At 41.7% G+C, this 23,550-nt stretch overlaps 1 protein-coding gene and 1 pseudogene across 1 annotated transcript; one reads left to right on the forward strand and one right to left on the reverse strand.

Moving 5' to 3' along the window:
• Positions 1 to 2,974: 2,974 nt before the first annotated feature.
• On the forward strand, positions 2,975 to 5,161 carry LOC137280879 (spindle assembly abnormal protein 6 homolog; annotated as a pseudogene).
• Positions 5,162 to 5,243: 82 nt separating this feature from the next.
• On the reverse strand, positions 5,244 to 8,118 carry LOC137280880 (uncharacterized). Its single transcript, XM_067812072.1, has 4 exons — positions 8,058 to 8,118; positions 7,103 to 7,525; positions 6,196 to 6,421; positions 5,244 to 5,274 (listed from the first exon to the last, which is right to left on the reverse strand). Exons 1-4 carry the CDS (start codon positions 8,116 to 8,118, stop codon positions 5,244 to 5,246), a joined length of 741 nt encoding a protein of 246 aa, XP_067668173.1.
• Between the last annotated feature and the right edge of the window lie 15,432 nt (positions 8,119 to 23,550).

Below are 23,550 nucleotides of genomic sequence, written 5' to 3' on the forward strand. Positions count from 1 at the left end.
TTTGGGCAATACAAAATACAAAAATTGATTATAGGTCGCCAAATAGAAGAATGACCATACAGAGGACTCGGTGAACATTTTAGGTAAGGAAATTAAAATAATAAGGTGGTAAGGAAATTAAAATAATATTGAAGTTCAAGTTTTTACATTGACAAAGTTTATATTTGTTTTACAAACAACACCAAGTCGCTATCACAAGTCATACAGGACGATGGCAAGTTTGTTTTCTTTTCTTGGTTTGTTTTGGGGGTGTTTCGTTTTTTGCTTAAAGGGGCACTGATCCAAAGCGAATAATGTTTCTCGCCAACATTCTAATTACGAAACCAAACTGCAAATTGGTCATCGCCCTCTCCCTCGACCGTGACGGTTAAAGGGACTGCGCTCCGGTCCACATTAGCAGAATTTCTTCACCTAAACAGTCAGGAGGCCCATCATATGCCATTATTTAAAAATATCCATGGTATCCCTTGTCTGATCGTAACAAAATATCTCAGCAGTGTAGTTTTTTTCGGATGCTTGGATGGTATAGTGACTGATCCAATTTGATCCTATTTCTGTGTTTTGTACCTCGATATTTAATCATGTTACGTGAAAATATGTTGAACACAGTTTCGGCCCATCAGTGTTTTCAGGCTGCATTCGACACAGAGATTACATCTTCCTTGCTGTAACTTGCGTTTGATGGTGTAAACCTACACGTGTTATTTGTCATCATTCTCTGGATGGTCAATTAATGAATTTATGACAGGTATAATTAGTAGCAACACCACTCGGTTACTCAACAAAGGTTCCCATTTGGCATTTCTCCTCTCTGGAGTAAATACTCAACATTATAAATTAAGGTCTGTAATGGCAAATGTTTTGTATGTTATGTAATATGTGCATGTAAGTGATGCAAGAGGATTTATCAGCTGAGTTACAAAAACAAACATCGATCAAAGGATTAACCGATAACACACTGATTGATTAATTACTTTTATCTTCTACAGCGGATTGGTCAAAAGGGAGTGTGTGTAGATGTACTAATTATCTATAATGACTACACCCTGTCGTAAAGTGCGAGTGTAAAAACAACATCCTTCCTTCAAAGAATTAACCACCATTGCGTTCATTGATTGCTCATTATTGGTTATCTAAATGACTTAGAATGGCAGACATCATACAATTAGCTGCCAGGTGTGCTATCTTGGGGGATGTGTTACTTTTTCGCAAACTAGACTGTTGTAAGAAACACGACACAGAGCAGGATTATTTACCAGCTTCAGATGAATGGAATACCGTTCTTTTATGTGGATATTGATGGATACATTCCTGAACAAGGTAGTAGCCTGACACTGTTGCTATAAAATTAGTCTGTTTTACATTTATTATTTGCCTTTTGTTTTGATTTATTTGTTGTAGCATTCAGCAGAATCTATATGACAGAAGACACACACTAGATCGCGTGTGTGTGTGAAATAGGATCCACATTGGTTGTCTATACAATGTTTAAATGTTACAATCATGTTAGAAATTAACTATAAGTAGAAGCAGACCGTGTGTTCTTTTATTAATTTTCCAAATCATACAAATATGACAATAAACTAATTAGGGTTATGAGACAAAATATAGAGACGTACATTGGCTTTGTCATTTTCCCGTCCTAATAGTCTTTTACCATTTCAACCACTGGCAGATGATTAACCTTCAAAGTGTTTCATTTGTTTTCATAATACATTTGTTGATTTGTCTATAATTAAACTCTCAATTGCGCATACAGACTGCGCAGCAGATGTCACGAACCAGTCACGAATTCTGGGATATCATCCGGATACTCACGGGAGAAAAACAATAACAAAAGTATAAACCAGTCCACGGAAATTGCTCCGCATCAGTGCCCCTTTAACGCCTCACTCACTAGAGAACAGAGCTATGTTGGATGTAATTACATACAGCATCGGATTCGCGAAAAAGGGATATCATTAAAATTCCATGTCTGTGATAGTCCGGATCACTCGATCTCCTCACTCATTTGCACGTGAATGCTTTAAAGTATTTATAACCAGGTAGACCATTACAGAGTAGAGTGTTCCTGGTTCATTAAGACACTGCTAGGGAATGCCATATGGTATCATGGTGTTAATTAGGAAACCTGATGCACCCGAAACCTTTCATATGAACGAAACAAAACCTCAGCCTGCTGTCGAGGGAGAGAATCGAAATTTGTCGTTTATATGCTTATGCCATCAGTTAGACCATCCAATGAAAAACCGTGTGTAATGTAAGCAATACAAACTATTAGAGTGAACATCTGACAGGCACGGTTATTAAAAAAGAGAATGAATGAATGAATGAATGAATGAATGAATGAATGTCGCAATATTTCAGCTATACCATGACGCGAACAAATTTGAAGATAATAAACAAAATGTATATATCACAAAACCTGTCGTCAAAGGACTATAATCGAACTAGATTGTCACAGTTCGAATTTGAAAATAGCATGTGAAGATAAATCTAATAGCACAATAGCACAAACCAAAATAATTGACTAGAGATCGTCAAATAGAAGAATGAACATACAGGAGACGCAATGATCATTTTACGGTTGATGTTGCTTTCTGTGCCACGAGTAGGTATCATGTCCAAAGTGTTAGTTCTAAAAGCAAGCAAATAGGTCGTAAGGAAATTAAAATAATATTGAGGTTTCAATTTTTCACGAGGACAAAGTTTATAATTGTTTTACCACACAACTAGTAACGACAATATTTCTAATTAATGTGTCTGTTTCAGGTATGATAGACTGGCTGATTCATCGTCTCCCGTTTAAGAATTTATTGTATAATGTGGAACATATATTCTGCATGTGTCTACGCAATTAATATAATCCTGGAGTTTTTTGTCTTCAAGGCGCGCTATCACACTTGTCTGACTGTCCATACTCCTTATCAATACTCTTCTATATTCAGCAGTGGCGTATAGTACTACGGGTAAAATGTTTATGACGAACATATTCCTAGGCCTTTTTCTGCCTCCCTGTCTCTCTGGACTGATTTTACCCATGACAAAACCAGACGGCACTGCTGATCTGTCAAGTGTACTGAGTCATGTTGTTCTGCTTGAACAGTCTATGACAAACCTTCAGACAATCACAAGTTAATTGAAAACAGATCTACAGTACCAAAACAGAGCTACAAGCCACAAAGACGGACCTTCGGAACACCCAAACAGACTTACAGACAAGCAAATAACTGCAACCGTTGGCCAGTGCTGAATTGTCCTCTCTGAAGGATGAAGTGGCATCACTGAAAGCTGAACTGAAGTCATCAGCGAACGAACTGAACCAAGTGAAGTCTGAACTGAGAGTCACAAAACAGGATAAACTCAACGTTAACCTTCTTTTGAACATAACGATGGATGCAATGAGTCGCAATATCAAGCAGAACACTATACAGGTTAATACGCTGCAGTCAGGTGTTTCGGCTTTAGAGAACCATCTGCAGCGAGCAAACACTCCGCTATATTATGTGGAGACTGAAGAAGAGGCGTTCATCCAGAATAGCTCATCGTCTCTCAAAGTGATTATAGACCAGTTGCTGTTTGTGGCCAGGGAAATGACGTCCACAAAAGAAGAGCAACAAAATGCGTCTGACTGGAAAGTCATGAAATGAAATGCATAGTGTACAACAAGCTCTTCACACGGTGACGGACAATCTACACACTGCACAAAGTAACATCACCTCCACGATATCCGACATTGCTGTTTTGCAGCTTGACATGTCACTTGTGCAGACACTCTCCGATGGCAACACTATGTCGCTATGACAAGTCATACAGGACGTTGGTAAGTTTGTTAAACTTTTCTTTTCTTTGTTTGGTTTTTGGTTTGGTTTGGTTTGGTTTGGTTTCGTTTGTTGCTTCACGCCTCACTCACTTGATAACTTGCGCGACAATTGACCTTTTTGAAACTGTAGAAAAGAGAGCTATGTTGGGTGTAATTACATACAGCATCAGTATACACTGGGATTAGAACTGTCCTTCAGCAACCCAACCCTGCTTGTATGAGGGAACTAACAATGAGAGTGGATTGTTCACGGACTGATTCATAGCTGGAATATGAATCTGGTGTGGTGTTAAACAAATAAACGCCATCGCTCAGAGTATACGGTCATTGCTTTTGGCAACGCTGACGATACAATTAAAAATATTGCCAAAGGCCATCCATATAACTGTTTAATCTATTATGGAAGTCTATTACGTATGTTGCACTTCTTTTCATTTGGAGACAACATCCAGGTACATTTATACTTTTCTAGTTTATAGTAAAACAGAATCAATGGCCGGAGTTTGTCATGACTTATCATAAAAATGTAATTTTGTTACGCAACTGCACATGGTGATGTCATTTACCGTGCGTAAACCTCATTGCTGTTTGTTATAGGCACTAAGTGCATCAAAGTGTGTGTTGGGTTGTTTGTTTAAGTTCACGAGAAATGTTCAGGTACAAACACAGGTAGAGGATTTGAACTCCCATAAGTCTAGTAGCTTAAACAGCTTCATTCTCTCACGACTCAGGAAGCATTTATAAGTTGAAATGTCCTTGACAACAACGTTTGCTCGCCCAAACTGTGCATGGCAAGGTGAACTCTAAAAATGTTTAGGAGTCCTTTGTTCTTTAAATGTTTCTTTTAATCCATGTAGCGTCAAAGAGAAGAACCGTTGCCTTCCGTACAGAAAGTCCACCCGATACAGCAAACGGAGCTCCATTTCTCTTTGACTTCACCGTCTACAACGTCAACTCCTTCTACGACGAGCACACAGGAAAATACACCGCACCCGTCTCTGGCACCTACATGTTCTACACCAATCTATCACTGAAGGTGTCCGACCGTTTCGGTGCTTACATTCACATTATGAAAACCGGACCAAATATTATTTTTGGCTTTGGGACGGCGAAGACAGGCAGTGACCACACTGTTGCATTTTCTGTTGCCCCACTCCGCAAGGGCGAACATGGGTGGAAACAACCCAGTCAATGACAGTGGAAAAAAGTTCATCAGCATCATCCTTTGGTGGGTTCTTGGTGTCGGTGGATTAAGCGACTCATATTTTAGGATACATGTGCCATGTCCTATGCTATGCAGGTTCTACCATGAGAAATATTACTGCTTTTGCGATGTAATTCGAAGTTCTTTTTCTCCGTGTACTTTCGAAAAGATCACATACACCGCAAACTTCGTTGTGTGTTTGTGTTTGCTTGTTGTTCAACGCTGCATTAACTTATATGACTGCAGTCTGTAATAATGGAGTAGGGAGCAGAGAATCCAGCATGAGCATCGATCTAAATTGGACTGGATGACATTCATCAACCAACTCACACTGAGCCTGTCCACTCGATTCCTTTAGTCACCTCTTACGACCATGCATTCTTCTAGTTCCATATTGCTGAAGACCGTGTCAATGCACTCATGAAATGCTTGAACGGCAGTGCTTTTTGTCAGTCAGACTATAACAGTCTGGAGGAGAATGAAGCATGGTCACCAGACAGACGCATGATCATCTATCATGAAGAGTCAGGTATGACGACATAATCTGATACCTGGCACGGTCACCATGCTAACAGACCAGACAAACGTATGAGCATCTATCCATGAGAGTCAGGTATGACGACATAATCTGATACCTGTTACAGTCACCTTACCAACTCGAGCATTATGAGTTTATCGTTGGGCTGCACACAAAATCTGTGTTCTATAGCAAGATTCCCTTTGGTGAGTTGTCAGTGCTGGAAAAGGCTTTGAATCACTAATACGTTTGAGATCTTCTTACAATGACTCTATGCTATATCTTCTCGGCACATTTTAATTCATAATAAGAAAACGTGACACAACGTGTTTAGAAGTCGTTCTGCCAAAGTTGTACATTTCCTTAAAACTTTAAATAGGACATCAACCTGAAAAGGAATATGGGAAGTCGACATCATGGGGTAGTACGGTATATATAAAACAAAAATACGAGTAATTCATTATTTAAAATAATAGTGACCCAATTGCTTCAGTTTACAGCATAGGTCGGTCGAGCTCGTCCAAAGTCAGTTCTTTCCCATGATATGAATATTTCGTAGTTAGACAAGAACATAGGTCGACTATAAAGTCAATGTAAATGGTTACTGTGTCCTCACTCATTATGCAAGGGAGCTGACCACACAATACATACGTAACAACGATGATCATCCCAGTGAAGGAGCTGCTTCTGACAGCTCCGGCAGATCGTCCCATGTTCTTAGGCAGTGTTTCATTGATCAAGGATCCTGGTGTTTGAGATGTTGCTTCGGGTATCACTTCTGGTGTCGTTTCGGTTGCCGTAACAGGTGTTGTTGCAGGTTGTGTTGTCAACTTTGTGGTAGTAGCTTGTGTGGTCACAGGTTGACATGAAGATTCTCCTGTTGTTAACCAGCATATTTAAGCAAACAGTTCTTTATGTGTAAACAAGGACTATAATTATGTTTGGTTATTGATCCCTTGAAGACAGTATTTCACTTTGTGACTTATTATGAATCAAGATGCTACAGTGTAGTGAATCTATTATAATATATACCCTGAACATATGTGTCATAACGCTTTGTTTTGAGACACCTTTACCATGTACCACGTGGGTAATAATACAATATATACCCTGAACTAGCCACTATAACTACGCTTTGGAACTGAGATTACAACCGTGCAACCATTGCTGTTTTTTCACTGAAGCTGTGAAAATACGGTTTGTCTTCGCTTTTTAATGAAAGTTGTATGCAATAATTTATTTCAACTGGTTAACTGATTAGTATGTAGGTTTATGAGATTTATTTTGTCCTTGGGTAATATTTTTAAGACACAAGAGTCTTACCAAGACGCCCTTTAGTTGTTGGTGGTCAAGAGCTCGGGTATTAATGTTAATGTATGTCATACTGACTGCATATTTAGAATTTGAAATGATTAGTTTTTAAGAACTAAATTACGTGACAATATTCTACTGTCCCTCGTGGCAGGTATTTATAGCATGTACTAAGTTTCCTCTCGTCACTAAAAGGTTGAAATATTGCCGGTGTGACGTTACACCCCTAATTCACTTAATCACTTACCGAATCGCCACCATGCATCATCTACTGAAGAGATTTTGATGCTTTCTATGTTCCAATAAGAGAAATATGACCACAGGCCAACTTCTGCAGCTTCACAACCTTCACCGATAATGACATCATAATATGAAACCTTCACCCACAGTGGTGTGTAGCCGTCACACATGTCCTTGGATATAACCAAGATCTCCTCAGTACAGGTATCAGTGGAGGACTCACAGTACTGCATATGAGAAGTCTTGTTTGGATAAATGTCCATGACTGTCCTTCCTGCGCCCATGTTAATGGAGAGCTGTACTTTGCTGCAACTCTTCACGTCGAACGTCAGGAATTCCAAGCCGTAAACCATCTTCCCATCCACCTTTGTCAGCTCTATAGTGGTGTCAGTTCTTGAGGTTTGAAACACGTCAGCGTGGATTCGATCACCTTTAGAAAATACTCGGAATGTGTAAAAGGATCAATATACACTAAGGTAAGTTAGAAGAATGTCCACCCCCGGACGCAAATCAATGGTTTTCACAAATCTGTGCATGTACAACAGTTGTTTTTTCTTTAAAAAACAATCTTAGCATTTGTACATTCGCATTGAGCAAAGCAAACCCATGTCGAAGAGCATAAGAAATTTCGATTTTGAAACTCTAATCTCACTACATAATATCTTTTAATTGAATATGATACCTGGTGTCTGCATATCAGTCACTATAGCTAACACGCATAGTATATATTAGGCTTATCACGTGATACAAGTGAAAACAACCCATGGTCAGACTGTTTCCACAGTGCCAAAATGCTTGTCGTATTATGCCAATATGTTGCCGTTTGTTGTGCTCTTGTGTCGTCAGACGAAATGCACCAATGACAGGAGTACCTGGTGGCACAATCAGTGGGCTTGGGAGGCCTTTCCTCTGAATGGACCGTGTGAATGTACAACATACATTAGAAGAAAAAGGTTATGAACCTTCAGGTCCGAACAGCTTGAGGTTACATTTGAGCAATCTGGACAGGAACATCTGCTCCATTAACCTTCAGGTTCTGTGTTCCGTTTCCTCACGATGGCCGAGCAGCTTGACGTTATATTTACGGGTTCATTTATCTTTAGGTTCGTTCCTCTTCTTGTACAAAATGGTCTACGTTACGTTCGCTTCACAGAAGCTGCTGCTCTGTAAACATTCAGGTTCTGTGAATACACAATCCAAGTGAGAAGGTGGCCAAATGTAACACGCGTTATATTTTGGATGAATCAGTAAAGTACAGATTATAGTACGTTTGTTGAGTCCAACAAGGGATTCGAACCCACATTCTCAGAGTCAGGCATCTAATCACAAAGTCAGCCGTCTTACCCGCTAGGTACCGTGACTTCCACAAAAGTGGAAGTCAGACTTCCTGTAGTCCAGACCTCGGAGTTTGTGTACCCTTCTGATAGGTGTTAATTGGCACCGCTCCCATGACCAAAAGTGATGTGGGTGCCGAGCTGGTCAAACTACAGTCATCTACAGTTTACTATGATTTGAAAGTCAAGGCCTGATCCTTTAGTCAGTTATCATAAAAATCAGTGTCTAGACTGCGCGTGCTTGCTGACAGTACGTGAAAAAGTATTATCTTGGTATGTTTGATGACTACGGGCACTGTCGTCTTAAAAGCGTGGCAATAACAGCACGCATGACAATAAGAAATATCAACTAAATTATCAGTCTGTGTTTTTATGTATTCAAGCTTTGCTCAATCTGTAATGATATGGCTTCAGATACATCGTATTTGACTTAACATACTATGATTTGTATATGGTATGGCAAGTTTGACCCAAAGAAACCAGGATCCCTTTGTACCCATGGACAATACACTAGGCATGATAAATGTCAGTAAATCAGAAGATAGTGATCATTCAGTTCTTAATCTGTACTATAATAATTGTGACGATTTCATGATCTCTCCTTATTATCCAGATTGAATGTGTGGAATGTTCATTTGTCAGGCCTTTACCTTGTTTAACATTAAATCTGAATCTAAATCTCACACGGAGCTAGTGCCTTTATTGCTAGTAGCTTGTTCGTATGTTCTTTAACGCCACCCTCGGCAATCATCCAACTATGAGAAAACGGTCTGTAAATAATCGAGTCTGCACTTTTGGTGAGGGATCATCAACATCAATCTATGCAACAGGGTTTCACAGTTTATTTGTAGCTTGACAATATACACAAAACGTCGACTGTCGACCCTTGTTAAAAATATGCCACTTGATAACTTGCGAAGACCTATTCTAACCCGGATCTTCACAGGTTTCAAACTACTGGAAAACACTGGTCTGTACACCTAATAATAAGTGTGTACGTGCATCCACCTGCTTTCTTGGTTTTTGGTGATCATGTTTTATCAACTAGATGTAATTAAGGGCACAGTCCAGGAAGCGGCAGTGGTGTCATAAGTTTACGTGACACGTATAGTCTGCCTGTTAAAATCTATACATTTTGTATCAAATGGTACCATCAGCCAAGTTATTGCTACTAACGTCTTCATGTATCCACAGCCATACGGGAATAAGACGTAAATAGTGCTGAGGTTTGTTGCAAGAAGCAGCGGTAAAAAATAATAGCTCAAATGTACTGTAGCCCATGTACTGTATTGAATGCGCCGTAACTGTATATTTGACATAACAGCATTGAGGCCTTCATACGTAATTCAGATTTAATCCAGAGGTTTCTACCAGACGACTGTTGGTACGTGTGACCAAGAGTCTAATGATACCATCAGCCTTATTGCTAATAACTTTTTCACGTTGGCCACAAACATAGGGGAATAGGGGAATAATATTTTGCTGATATGAGGATACATTCAATTACTACCCCTACTGTGTTTCCATACAGGATTGAAGATTTTATAGGCGGATTTAGTTCGTAAAGAAAATACAGTCACATTAACTAGGCAGCAGACACGTAAAGCTCTGGTGTTCTCTCATTTGTTTTGCTATACATACCATTTGTCTTGTATTGATATAAATGTGTTGCAATACTTTTTGGTCGTCTGATTGGGTGGTTGGATTCTAATATTACCATGCATTCAGTGTTTAGATTTAACTGAAATCAGTACACTTATGTTGTACATCCAGTACTTAAACGTGTCCTACTAACCCAGTCTTTGGCACCTATACAGCATTCTTGATTTTGACACAACCCCATCCCCAATTAAAAGCAAAGGAAACAAAATGGAAAAACGAAAAAAAACCAAACACGCAAGAAACAGCTGATTGCAGCCAGATCTAAGAGGTCACAGTTAAAAGAGGCCATGTTTATTTGGGGCCTGACTCAAATGTACATCAAATGTGGGATGAAGCATCGTTGATATTTATTGATGCTGGGTTTTTGTAGCCTGATGTGAACAACTCACCAATGTTTATCGAACATTGCACTGTCAACATCCACAGTTTTATTTAGAAAAAAACACATTTTGAGTTGTTGCAGTTGATATGTTTCTTCCGTTGGAGAAACTCGTTGAGACGGGGAAATGAGGTTAAAAAGATAGCTATGCTTGCTTGTTTGTGGTTTTTGGTTTAGGGAACTGCTGATTTCATATAGTGGTGTACCCAGTCAGGGAAAGTGCATCTTGATTGATGGCCGAGCCTGTTCTTAATGATGGAAGGTGTTGGAGCTGTTAATACGGTTCTGTTGATATGACCCTGATGACTTTCTGGGATGGGTCGTAGTTCAGTTCAACAAAAAGTTCCTTATGGGTGTTCATTTCCATGTACAGATTTCCTAATCAGATGTTCTTCTATGTAATTTAGAATGATGCCAGTTTTTACTTGAGGAGTGGTGGCGGATGTTTTGTTGTTTGTTTGTTTTGTGTTTTTTTTCACGGGGATTCAGGGTTGTTTGGGCAGATACAGGACATGAAGGAAAGGTAATTTATTGTTCTGCTCAGTATCAATCGTGAAATTCACGTGAGCGTGTTGGTTGCTGAGGTTAGGGAGAAGCTGCATAGCATCATGGTTAGGTTGAAGGATCACGAAAAGATCATGTATCCTTCGGCAGGGTATAAAATGAACCTTTGAACTCTGATATATAATTGAACCTGGTCTTCTTGTTAAAGGATCATATTTTTAATTTCATGATAAATGCCTATTGGTCAAATCAGTTCTATATTTAATTATTTCACACTTTCATAATATTTGTAGCCAATTTAGAGGAAAATAGGAAAATACGTTTACAGCCATAAGCTACACATATTCAAACAGATTTTCTTATTATTATTACGATAGCAAGTCGTACAATATTCATACAGTTGTGTAATACAGAGACGCATATATTTAAACTATGGGAAAACGGGAGACAACATAAGTAAAATGACAGTATGAATGAAGTGTAAAGAAAACGGATTGGCGATATAGGATGGTAAGAGAGGAGAGAGGAAGATATGATCAAACATTGGTTTGCGTTCATCTCAGCAAAGGGGCGCATTTTTCTGTAAATTTGATCTTGTCCAGAAATCGGTTTTTTTGTAAGCTGTGATTATATTTTTTAGGGGTGATTATTGGGTAAATATGTGAATAGTCTTACTGTAATGACAGTTTTAAATATACCGCATGGTCATTATAAAAAAGGTGTTTTTCAAGAATAGTCAACCTTGGAAATGACACATACTCAAATCTAATTTTAAGTTTACTTTCATACTAAAATTGGAACTCATGCATGATAGTTTGTACTTTTCGAGAGGACAAGAATAAATGTTCTAATGTTTCTGAATCACTTTCTGACTGACGAAACTCACAAAGTTTATCCTTTATCGTTCCTATTTTGTAGAGAAATGAATTTGATGGATGGTTTTGTACTGGAAATTCTGTGTCTGTCTGTCCTCCACACAATTTCGTACTATATCACAACATTGTTACAGGAAAGCTTCTGTTATGTGTGCATCCAACTTTGAGTTCCATTTAGAGGCGAGATTTCGAGGAGAACCAATGCCCTCATCATTACGAATCAGTTTATAGATAAACTTACAATCTAGTGATGAGATAATGTCCCTGAGAATCTTACAGTTAATGTTTGAATTTGTTGTGTTAACCGGGTTATCATTTGATAATTTAATCCATGTTTGGGGTATGAAACTTATCAATCTGAAATAAGAAACGAAAGTATGGCTTAAGCTGAAGTCGTATTTCAAAACACAGAATTCTTTAAGTGTCTTGAATCAATTATTAGGCCCCGAATATATCTAATTCCGCAATGATACCATTTGATATTTATTACAAAAATCTTTTTAACGAACGAATCGTATGAAGGGGAGATTTCTGAACTCGTCAGTATTCCTTATTTGAGAAATTTGCAACTTAATATAAATAGTGAAAGTTACCATCGAAGATCGTGTCAAGTGTTGCCATAAGCCATCTTTTTGTCGGGCGTTGAATTCATTTCAGTTTCAATCATTTACAGAAGACTTTAACAACAACCATGCCCAAACATCCTTCTGAATGATCAACATTCATCTTTTTATTTTATCTCGTTTTTATCTCGTTTCCCTCCCGTGTGGACCCGGGACAGAATGTGTCCACAGCACCCCATTGCTGGTCGTAAGAGGCGACCAAATTGGGCAACCTGCCGTGGGTTGCGTCCCGTGTCTGGTGGTTCAGGGCAGTAGGAGGCTGAACCATTTTGCTCCTTTTGCTCAACATACCACTTCGACTCTGACTTCACCTGGACGGGCCCGATTGGCCCAATTCTATCAGTCGGCTGGTCACGCCATGCCCTGTGCATATAGAAATTACTTTTGCACTTTTAACTTTTTGGGCCTTGGCTATTTCTAATACCAATTTCAGTATATCAATCATTGTTATCTTTAACTGCCTAGATTCCTATGCCAGAAAGCGGTGACTCATGGGCCAATCTGGTGAAAATGACCTCCAAATGACGTAAGTCTTTAATTCCTTGTCTTGGGCAGAACCAGTCGGGCATGAAATTGGAAGACAAATGCAGCTATTTGTGTCGTTTTCTCTGGAGTATAACACTCCTGTATCCCTGGTGTCGGCATCCTGGATACCCGTTGCTATCTGACCCTGTCCTTGTTCACACTCCGTGGCGGGTGGGGAGCAGGGGTGTTGAATTATTCCCTTTCATTATGGAGCTTCCACATACTGGTTCACTTCGAAACGAAACGAAAAGAAGTCAAGAGGACTTAGATCTTTCAAGTGCAAACCATACTTCACACAGCGATTCCTGGCCACTTTTTTTTTGGTGATTGAGTCTGTAGATTTTCTACCCATTAAGCTAAACTCGTTTGCAATTTCAAAGGCTGTATCTGGTATTTGTGGTGAGGATAACAATGACACCCACCTCCGTAGTGGTGCTGTCTGCGCAATCTCTCAATTTGCTATCGCTCAAAACATTTGCAGGGAATGAGGTTGCTGTGTCTGTGCACAGGACACTAAACTCTTGTCGAGGTATTGTTCGTAACAGGGCTCGTTGCCTGTCCGACATGTCTGAGGAAGAAACTGCTACGGAGCTACAGGAACAGGCAGTAACCGCAGTTAAGCGTTTTACCACCAAGAAAGATGGCGCAATTATGTAAACAAACACATATCTACTGTCGTTTGCGCGTTCATCTCTACCAGACTCTATCAAAGCAGCTTATTTGGATATTGGAGTGGAGGTGTACATCCCTTCTCTCGTCGATGTTATAAATGTCAAAAATTCGGTCACGGTTCAAACCCATGTCGAAATTCTGTCATCTGTCATCGTTGTGGTGACAACAAGATGTTCGATGCTGCAATTGTGATGGTAAGTATGCTGCATCATCAAAGTCTTGCCCCGTGTGACAAACGGAAGCATAAATAATGAAGCTAATATGTCAAAACCATATTTATTACCTTGAAAAAAAACCCAAAACACTATTCAAAATTCAAACAGCTCCATCAACTATCACCTATGCTACTGCAGTCTCTCGATCTGTGGCAACATCAACTATATCGTGTCAAACTGACTTAAAGTGGCTCAAGACAGAGAAGCCTGTAGTTTCTGAATCATCTGAAAAGCTGCATCAAGGGCATCCACCTCAGCTTTCATCCGAGCGACGGTCGCCCCTCCGATCCCACGCACGGTAGTGAGGATGCCATGTGGAGGGGGACAGACTTGAACAAGTCGCCGCACGAAACTATGCCCCAGGATGGCAAAGTGCAGTGGCTTTGAAACAGGAGCTTCAAAAAGTGCGCAGGCCATGACTTGAATGAAGTTAGTCTTCAAGAACGATTTCTGAACGATTTCAAATAATATCAGCACAAGTGCCGTGATGCTCGTACCTGACTGCTAAGTATATATAGCCTGGGTCATTGATAAGTGTTTGTACTGAGCTCTGCATTGAACTCACGGGATCAATCGTTCATGGATTAAGATCTGTTGTTAGCTTAAGCCTGACACGACTCACTCATCTCGTTCAGTTATGGGATAAAACAACGAGTCAATGATTGGTGTTTTCAGTCGTAATTGCCGCCACTTTGGTTGGCTTCCATGTCTCACTCAGAAACTCACGGATTAGGCATTGCCATCAAAGCATCAGAGCCAAGCTTGTGTGTCCCACCCCGACAAGTGCTTCTGCAAACATGACACCAGTCACGGCACAATTCCAGACAATGTAGTGATGTGATGTGATTGTGTTTGTCTTGTGTGAGGGTGACCTGTAGTAACACTAAGAATCACAAAGGCAGTGTCTTCGCTTTCTCTCCAGCTGGAATTAAAGACAATACCAAGGCTACATTTCCATACAACATCAAACAACTTCCATACAACATCAAACTATCGGGAGTACTGATCACACCAGCTGGAACTAAAGACAATACCAAGGCTACATTTCCATGCAACATCAAACTATCGGCAAACATGGAAACCCGGTACTAAGCATCACACCAGCTGGAATTAAAGACAATGCCAAGGCTACATTTCCATACAACATCAAACAACTTCCATACAACATCAAACTATCGGCAAACATGGAAACCCGGTATTAAGCATCACACCAGCTGGAACTAAAGACAATACCAAGGCTAAAATTCCATGCAACATCAAACTATCGGCAAACATGGAAACCCGGTATTAAGCATCACACCAGCTGGAATTAAAGACAATGCCAAGGCTAAATTTCCATGCAACATCAAACAACTTCCATACAACATCAAACTATCGGCAAACATGGAAACCCGGTATTAAGCATCACACCAGCTGCAACTAAAGACAATACCAAGGCTACAATTCCATGCAACATCAAACTATCGGCAAACATGGAAACCCGGTATTAAGCATCACACCAGCTGGAATTAAAGACAATTTTTCCGGGCCAGTTTGTAGGCATTGAAAATATGGCACCTTCACCCGGTAACATATTATCAATGCCTCGGCCGACCGACTGACTTTGTAGACCTTGATGCAAGTATACCATTTCACTTGGGTCAAGGGTTATATCATCTACCCTTTTCCACCTACTTTGTTTATTTCACGCTTTTAGTTTTTATTAGTGGTGTTAGGTGTTTTTGTTTTGAGTTGGTTTATGTTTGAGTTTCGTAGTCACCTTCTCTCTCTCTTGGTAATTTTTTCACGTTAATTTAATGTTTTTGCTTTGGGGTTAAGTGTTTTTTAGGCGGTGTTACTTTTGTCCTTTTAGTTTGGCATTTATCTCCAGTTTTACGTTCTGGCATTGTCAGTGTTTATTATTCAGTTATACGCACCGCGGTATTCATGGTTTTAGCTTTAAATTTATGTCATTTAGGTTTGGGTTAGCGGTTTAGTTTTAACATTGTCGGTATTGATGATTTTAGCTTTAAGGTTATGTCATTTAGGTTAATTCGGAATGGGTTAGTGATTTAGTGTAGAGAGAAGGACGTGGACTTTCCGTTTTAATTTTATGTTACTTTGATTGGAGGTTAATGGTTTGGATTAGAAGGGAACAGCGTTAGGTTGTTCTTTTAATTTAGCATGCACCATGATAAACCATAGCTCACGAATTATTGAATAGCCATACAATTGCCGTACATAATGGACAGATACCTCAAATATGTTAACACAAATGTATCATACAAATCATGAAACCTGGAAGGATACAACTTTCATTCCAAAGTCTGATTGCTGTGAAGGCACACTTGAGTCGACGTAGGAAGGAGGTCGTGGTTCTTCAAGTACTGTTGGCAGTTGAGCTGCTACACGTGAACAACACACACTACGCTTTACATCAACATGAATAACAAAGACTCGAACGGGTTTGCCTGCGCCAGCTACCGTTTCACCATCATCGCCTCTCCTCTCGGGATCGTCCCCTCGCCTGCTATGCAACACCAGCATGTCGATCTGCTCCCGACACTATCACCCATCTCTAGGCAAAAGTCAGCAGAGTCTACACTTGCTCACGGGCAAATCAAGACTCGAACGGGTTTGCCTGCGCCAGCTACCGTTTTACCATCATCGCCTCTCGTCTCGAGGTTGTCCCCTCAACCTCTGTGAAACACCAGCGTTTTGCCTGCTTCGTGGCTGAGACATCGCCTGCTTCTATGTAAAATCACCGGCGTATGCACTTGCTCGCGGGCGAATCGAGACTCGAACCGGTTCGCTGCGCCAGCTACCCTGTCACCATCATCGCCTCTCCTCTCGGGATCGTCCCCTCGCCTGCTATGCAACACCAGCATGTCGATCTGCTTCCGACACTATCACCCATCTCTAGGCAAAAGTCAGCAGAGTCTACACTTGCTCACGGGCAGATCAAGACTCGAACGGGTTTGCCTGCGCCAGCTACCGTTTTACCATCATCGCCTCTCGTCTCGAGGTTGTCCCCTCAACCTCTGTGCAACACCAGTGTTTTGCCTGCTTCGTGGCTGAGACATCGCCTGCTTCTAGGTAAAATCACCGGCGTATGCACTTGCTCGCGGGCGAATCGAGACTCGAACCGGTTCGCTGCGCCAGCTACCCTGTCACCATCATCGCCTCTCCTCTCGGGATCGTCCCCTCGCCTGCTATGCAACACCAGCATGTCGATCTGCTCCCGACACTATCACCCATCTCTAGGCAAAAGTCAGCAGAGTCTACACTTGCTCACGGGCAAATCAAGACTCGAACGGGTTTGCCTGCGCCAGCTACCGTTTTACCATCATCGCCTCTCGTCTCGAGGTTGTCCCCTCAACCTCTGTGCAACACCAGCGTTTTGCCTGCTTCGTGGCTGAGACATCGCCTGCTTCTATGTAAAATCACCGGCGTATGCACTTGCTCGCGGGCGAATCGAGACTCGAACCGGTTCGCTGCGCCAGCTACCCTGTCACCATCATCGCCTCTCCTCTCGGGATCGTCCCCTCGCCTGCTATGCAACACCAGCATGTCGATCTGCTTCCGACACTATCACCCATCTCTAGGCAAAAGTCAGCAGAGTCTACACTTGCTCACGGGCAGATCAAGACTCGAACGGGTTTGCCTGCGCCAGCTACCGTTTTACCATCATCGCCTCTCGTCTCGAGGTTGTCCCCTCAACCTCTGTGCAACACCAGTGTTTTGCCTGCTTCGTGGCTGAGACATCGCCTGCTTCTAGGTAAAATCACCGGCGTATGCACTTGCTCGCGGGCGAATCGAGACTCGAACCGGTTCGCTGCGCCAGCTACCCTGTCACCATCATCGCCTCTCCTCTCGGGATCGTCCCCTCGCCTGCTATGCAGCGCCAGCATGTCGCTCTGCTTCTCGCAAACTCGCCATTGAGCCCCCTGTCAAGACTCGATAGGTTTCGGTTTTGCTACACCATGGCCGCTTATAGATCGAGCGTCTTCGGCAGAACGAATGATGAATAGTATGAACAACGTCGCGCGCCGTTACTCATGCTAACCACCACGTCAACCAAGTGCTTGATCATGGTGGAGGTCGGAATTATCCCCCTATGCACAACCTTGATACTTTCCAACCTCCGTGGGCAGACGTAGAGGGCAGCGTCGCAATTTCCGCATCGCCGTTCCGTTCCCGTCCCGTCTACGTTCGTGCCCGGGGAACGTAGGCATTTTCCGAGCAGAGGCCAAGCTGGCTCGGGTTCCCCTTGTGTAGAAAAGTACGTAAATACGTTGGATAGTTAGACTTTCACCTGACGATAGTACACATTTTAAAAAATTTAGATTTACTTTATTTGAAAAGATAGAGCAACGAAATTTTGCATGTACCTCCGCCATTAAATGGGCTTTCTGGCAATACCATCTAATTTGACATCTGACTTTTAGAAAAGAAGTTACATAGTATTTTTTTAAAAAGTACAGTAAAAAACGACTATTGCACAAATTGTGCAATATACTTTACAATTTTCAGAATATATGAAATCTGTTTACACCATTGTTGCCGTCACCAGAAGAGCTTTCTAATGATACCAAAAAATGTATGCTACAGACTAGAGTGATGCAGTTAGAAGCGAAAAAAGACGCAATAAGGCTACACGAGAGCAAATGCGCCATTGAAAGGCCGCAGACGCGAAAAGCGGCGGTATATACGGACGTGTGTAGCCTCTCCAAAAACCATTGTATATGTACATGTGATACGTCGTTAGAAGCAGATTTGAAAGGGCATTCATACGCATTATGGACATTTAGGATGGAGAAAACGATATAAAAATTATCAACGAAATTAACCTCCGATTACCGATCCGTTGAAACGGAAATAGCATGCGGCATTACATACGGACAGCTATACACAACAATGCAGACGTGCATGTTATACATCGCTAGAAACCCCATGGAAAGACCTTTCAAATGAATCACAGATATAAGAAATCCAATGAGAGATAACGAAATTAGAACGAAAGTCTACTTCCGCTAACGGCGCCGTTGCGACGGAACTAACATGCGGCATTACATGCGGACAGCTATACACAACATTGCTGACGTGCATGTTATACATCCCTAGAAACCCCATGGAAAGACCTTTTAAATGAATCATAGATATAAGAAATCCAATGAGGGATAACGAAATTAGAACGAAAGTCTACTTCCGCTACCGGCGCCGCTGCGACGGAGCGGACAAGCGGCATTACCTACGGACATGCCTAGCATCTTTGCTCAACGTCGCACATGCACATGCCATACACCACCAGAAGCGAATTGAAATGCTCTTTCTAATGAATATAAGATACTGAAAGTCGCATCAGACATGTACACATGATTAACCAAGAAATAACGCACAGATGGTGTTGGCGACGCACGGGACACGCGGCATGACACGCAGACGTATGTAGCTTGACATGCCAGTGCACATGGGCATGTCGTACATCGTCTTGAAGCCCATTTGCATGGGCTTTCACATGCACAGTAGATGTCAGGGATCTTCGAAAGGAGAGAGATATTATAAGGGGTTATTGGCGGGGTCGACATGAGTCGGCGGCGGAAGTCAAGCCGGATAGAAAAGCGGCACTATATGCAGACAGTTGCAGCTGTGCACAGCATTGCCGACGTGCATGTTATGCATCGCCAGAAACCCCATGAAAAGACCTTTCAAATGAATCATAGATATAAGAAATCCAATGAGGGATAACGAAATTAGAACGAAAGTCTACTTCCGCTAACGGCGCCGTTGCGACGGAACTAACATGCGGCATTACATACGGACAGCTATACACAACATTGCTGACGTGCATGTTATACATCGCTAGAAACCCCATGAAAAGACCTTTTAAATGAATCATAGATATTAGAAATCCAATGAGGGATAACGAAATTAGAACGAAAGTCTACTTCCGCTACCGGCGCCGTTGCGACGGAACGGACAAGCGGCATTACCTACGGACATGCCTAGCATCTTTGCTAGAAAGAAAATATAGCTGAAAAAGATATACTATGTTAGATATATAAAGAATTGAATGTGTGAACCAAATATATCATGAAATAGACTTTTGCGGAACCACATGAACGAAACATCGTTTTAAATGCATTGCGCAGAACGGATATAGAAAAATATAGCTGAAAAAGACATAACACATTAGATACATAAAGAATTGTATAACTGAACCAAATACATTATGAGCTATTTGTGTTAACCAGCACTCACCACGTGGAGGTTGCTCATTTAAGAGTGCCATTTTTCTTCTCCTGCACCATTCCCACAACAGCAAGTTCGAACAGCGAACCCCTTTACTACTGCTGTATAAACCTAATGGGTCGAAACTGACATTAGGTTATGGAATTACAGGCTATAACCTACTACTTCTATCCTACGGTTTTGGTTTGATCTACTCTCTGGTCTAGTGTCATGTGGCTTTTCCTGCACCATTCCCACAACAGCAAGTTCGAACAGCGAACCCCTTTACTACTGCTGTATAAACCTAATGGGTCGAAACTGACATAAGGTTATGGAATTACAGGCTATAACCTACTACTTCTATCCTACGGTTTTGGCTTTATCAACTTTCCGGTCTACTTTCACTTTCATCTGCTTGTTTCTCACCTTTTGGGCTTTATGAGCTTGCCTTTTCCTTAGCTTTTCCCTTTTCCCTTCCCCCTACCTTCAAGGTGTTGGGGCTGGGGCTGGGGCTGGAGCTGGCTGGAGGAATCTGTTTGAACTGACGCCGATGCAGATTCCTCAGCGTTTGATGTACCCGCTGCTTGTTGGATAACATCTTGCACAAAAGCACACTCACTAGCAGCCTGTAAGGGAGTCTTCTTAGCGTAGTACCTACTGACAGTCTTTTGGCCATGTGCAAGATAGTCACTGGCCATCTTACGTTTTGCAGCATCATCGGGATGCTGCCTTGCCACTTCAGTCTCCAAAGCTTTCCGAACATCCGTGGCCGTAAATGTCCTCCATTCGTTTTCGAAGTTGGGTTTAAGGAAACCTCTTGTCCTCTGATAGCGGGCCAACTCGAGATACATATTCCCCACTTCAGTGCCGTCCACTCTCCTGAAGAAAGGCGATTTGTCCGGTAGAGCATCTTCAGGCATGTCACCACGTACATATTGACGGTAATCCCTGAACATGTCGTAATCCTCTTTGGACAAGCTTAGGGTGACCAGGAAGCTCATGGACGTCTTGTGGTCCATGAAAGAAAGTTGGTACCTCCCGGCAACACACCGTGCCTTATTGAAATCTGCCAACTTCATACACGACGCCACTGAAGGTCTTTGGGCATGTCCAAGTTGAATTATCCCACAAGACAAGTACCGCATCACCAGGCGCTGATCGTCCTCAGATGGAAGTTGATCTGTCTTGGCCCGGTCCAGGATGTCCCTCACCTCTTGTCTGTTTGCAGGATCGGTGTACCCCTTTTGAACAACGGAAATGGGCGGCGGTTGTTTGGTTTCATCTCTGAATTCTGTAACAGATTTACGGACCTCTTCGCGTTTATACTGGCTAGAGACACCTGTATATGAACAATGCGTAGCACTTGTAAACCTACGCAAATTATCGAAAACCCTTGGGGACATTTGAACGTACGTTTGGCAGTAGCTGAGAAAGGATTTGACAGCTGACATGTAATTTTTAATGCCACCTGCAGATACCCCATTTTGTGAAAGGACCGTGTTAAAATAATGAATTTCATCTACGTGCTCAAATATATCAAAGTTGATACAAGCCATATTACTATTTGGGAAAACATGTTTTTGGATATAATAGAAAAACTTAGAAACGCGGCGACACGTGTCACCAGCATTACGCCCTGCTTTTTTTAAGAATATTGGTTAAATATTGATAAAACCCTGAAAGTGTCGGCTCACTTTCAGGGAACCTATCGTATAAGCCAGTGTTTGTAAGATTAGCCCTGACTGTGTTTTGTTTGTAATTATACCGAGTACCACTTCTGGTAGACCCAGTTAAACCAGCACTGGTACTCGGCATTGGATTACTAGTTGAAGGAGAGGCTGCAGATGCGTCCTCTCCTTGAATTGTGTGGCCAAAGTGTTTAAGTACCCTGATGTAATCAGGGATTTGATTTTTGTTGACACTGTATGTGCCACAAAATGCCAATAGAGCCGACATTGACACCAGCTGTGTAGCAGTATAGGACTCGCTACGGCGGCGATTTTGGGCGTGTATGGCGTGTAGACCAGGAGTAGAACTACCAGGATAACATTGCTTTAAATGCGCGATGCCTTTGTAATATGTTTTACACTTTTGACAAACGACCGAAATGTGTGTGGAAGGCATACTTTATTATATTGCTGGGACACTTACTTTCTGGGAATGATTGGTCTGGATGTCACAGTCTTGGACAAATTAAGAAATAAACTGCTTATACGATATGTCTATTTACGGAATAAACCTAGTAATGTTGAGTATCAGTTTGATAAAGTGAGCAACGTAAATGACTGAAAAATGCAGAAATTAAGAACAAACGAGAAGAAATAAAAGTAAAGTTCACTTGCCAATGGTGATTGCCAGCGCTGACTGGTAGTGATCCACTAAGACACTTGGTCTGTGATGATGAAATTGCAGTGAAATGCATTCTCTTATATTACCATGTCGCGGTCAGACAACCAATGGGATGGTTTAGATGAAGTTCACGTGGCCAAGCCGGATGTTTCTACGGGGGAGGAGGAAACTGGAAATTGTCCATCTCCATTCCATGCGTGATGTCCATTTGGAGGGGCAAGAGCATGCCAAAAGGTGTGAATTGCCCATGCCAAAGGAATTTTATACGCAAAGTTGAAGTCAGTGGGGCGACGAGGTTTAAAATCACAAAGTAGCGGCATGTCAAAAGGAAGTGACCCAAGCTGAGTGATTATAACCACAAGAGAGCAAGGCAGGTGACGAAATTACAATTGCTGATAAATAGCATCTCCAGGGTACGAAGATGTGAACACAGACGAGTGATATACAGCTAATCAGGTAGTAATTAAGTTTACAGGAAGGTAGAGAAGAACGTGTACTCGTAGTATATACAATCAGTCCATGTGGACAGATCTGAAAGAAGTTCTGAAAATAATGATGATAAAGAGTTGCGAACGCAACTCAGTAACTAAGTGGCCAGACAGAGGCTGCCTTTGTGATAAGTTACAGTTGTCAGAGCATGGCGCCATCTTGTCTGTTTGATGCGCGTCGTTACATAAGGGAACGTTTATTCGAATGCACAGTATACCTTGGCACATCCACATTGTCAAGGTATTACCGACCCCTTTTACACCATTGGTTTCTGATGCTGAAGTAACAGCTGAGGAAAGATGCGCGCCAGATCCCCAATTCTACCAGCCACACGCACAAGTACAGTTACATAATGCCGCGCATTCCTTGATTAAAAGACGTTCCTTGAATGCATATTATAACCTGGCATAGACGCACTTTCAAGGGCTTTCAGCTGCGTTTGAAACATTAAATGTTGGATGATTGATCGTGAAATTATAGGTGCCGTAACACTGACGGGAGACGTGCGCCAGACCCCCGACTTTACCCGCCATCAGCAGTTGCATAATGACGCGCATGGCTTGACTGTCTGAGGTGACACGAATATACGTCACACCTTGGCACAACCGCACTTTCATT

This window comes from Haliotis asinina, chromosome 4, assembly GCF_037392515.1.
Source record: "Haliotis asinina isolate JCU_RB_2024 chromosome 4, JCU_Hal_asi_v2, whole genome shotgun sequence".
NCBI classification, from domain to species: domain Eukaryota; kingdom Metazoa; phylum Mollusca; class Gastropoda; order Lepetellida; family Haliotidae; genus Haliotis; species Haliotis asinina.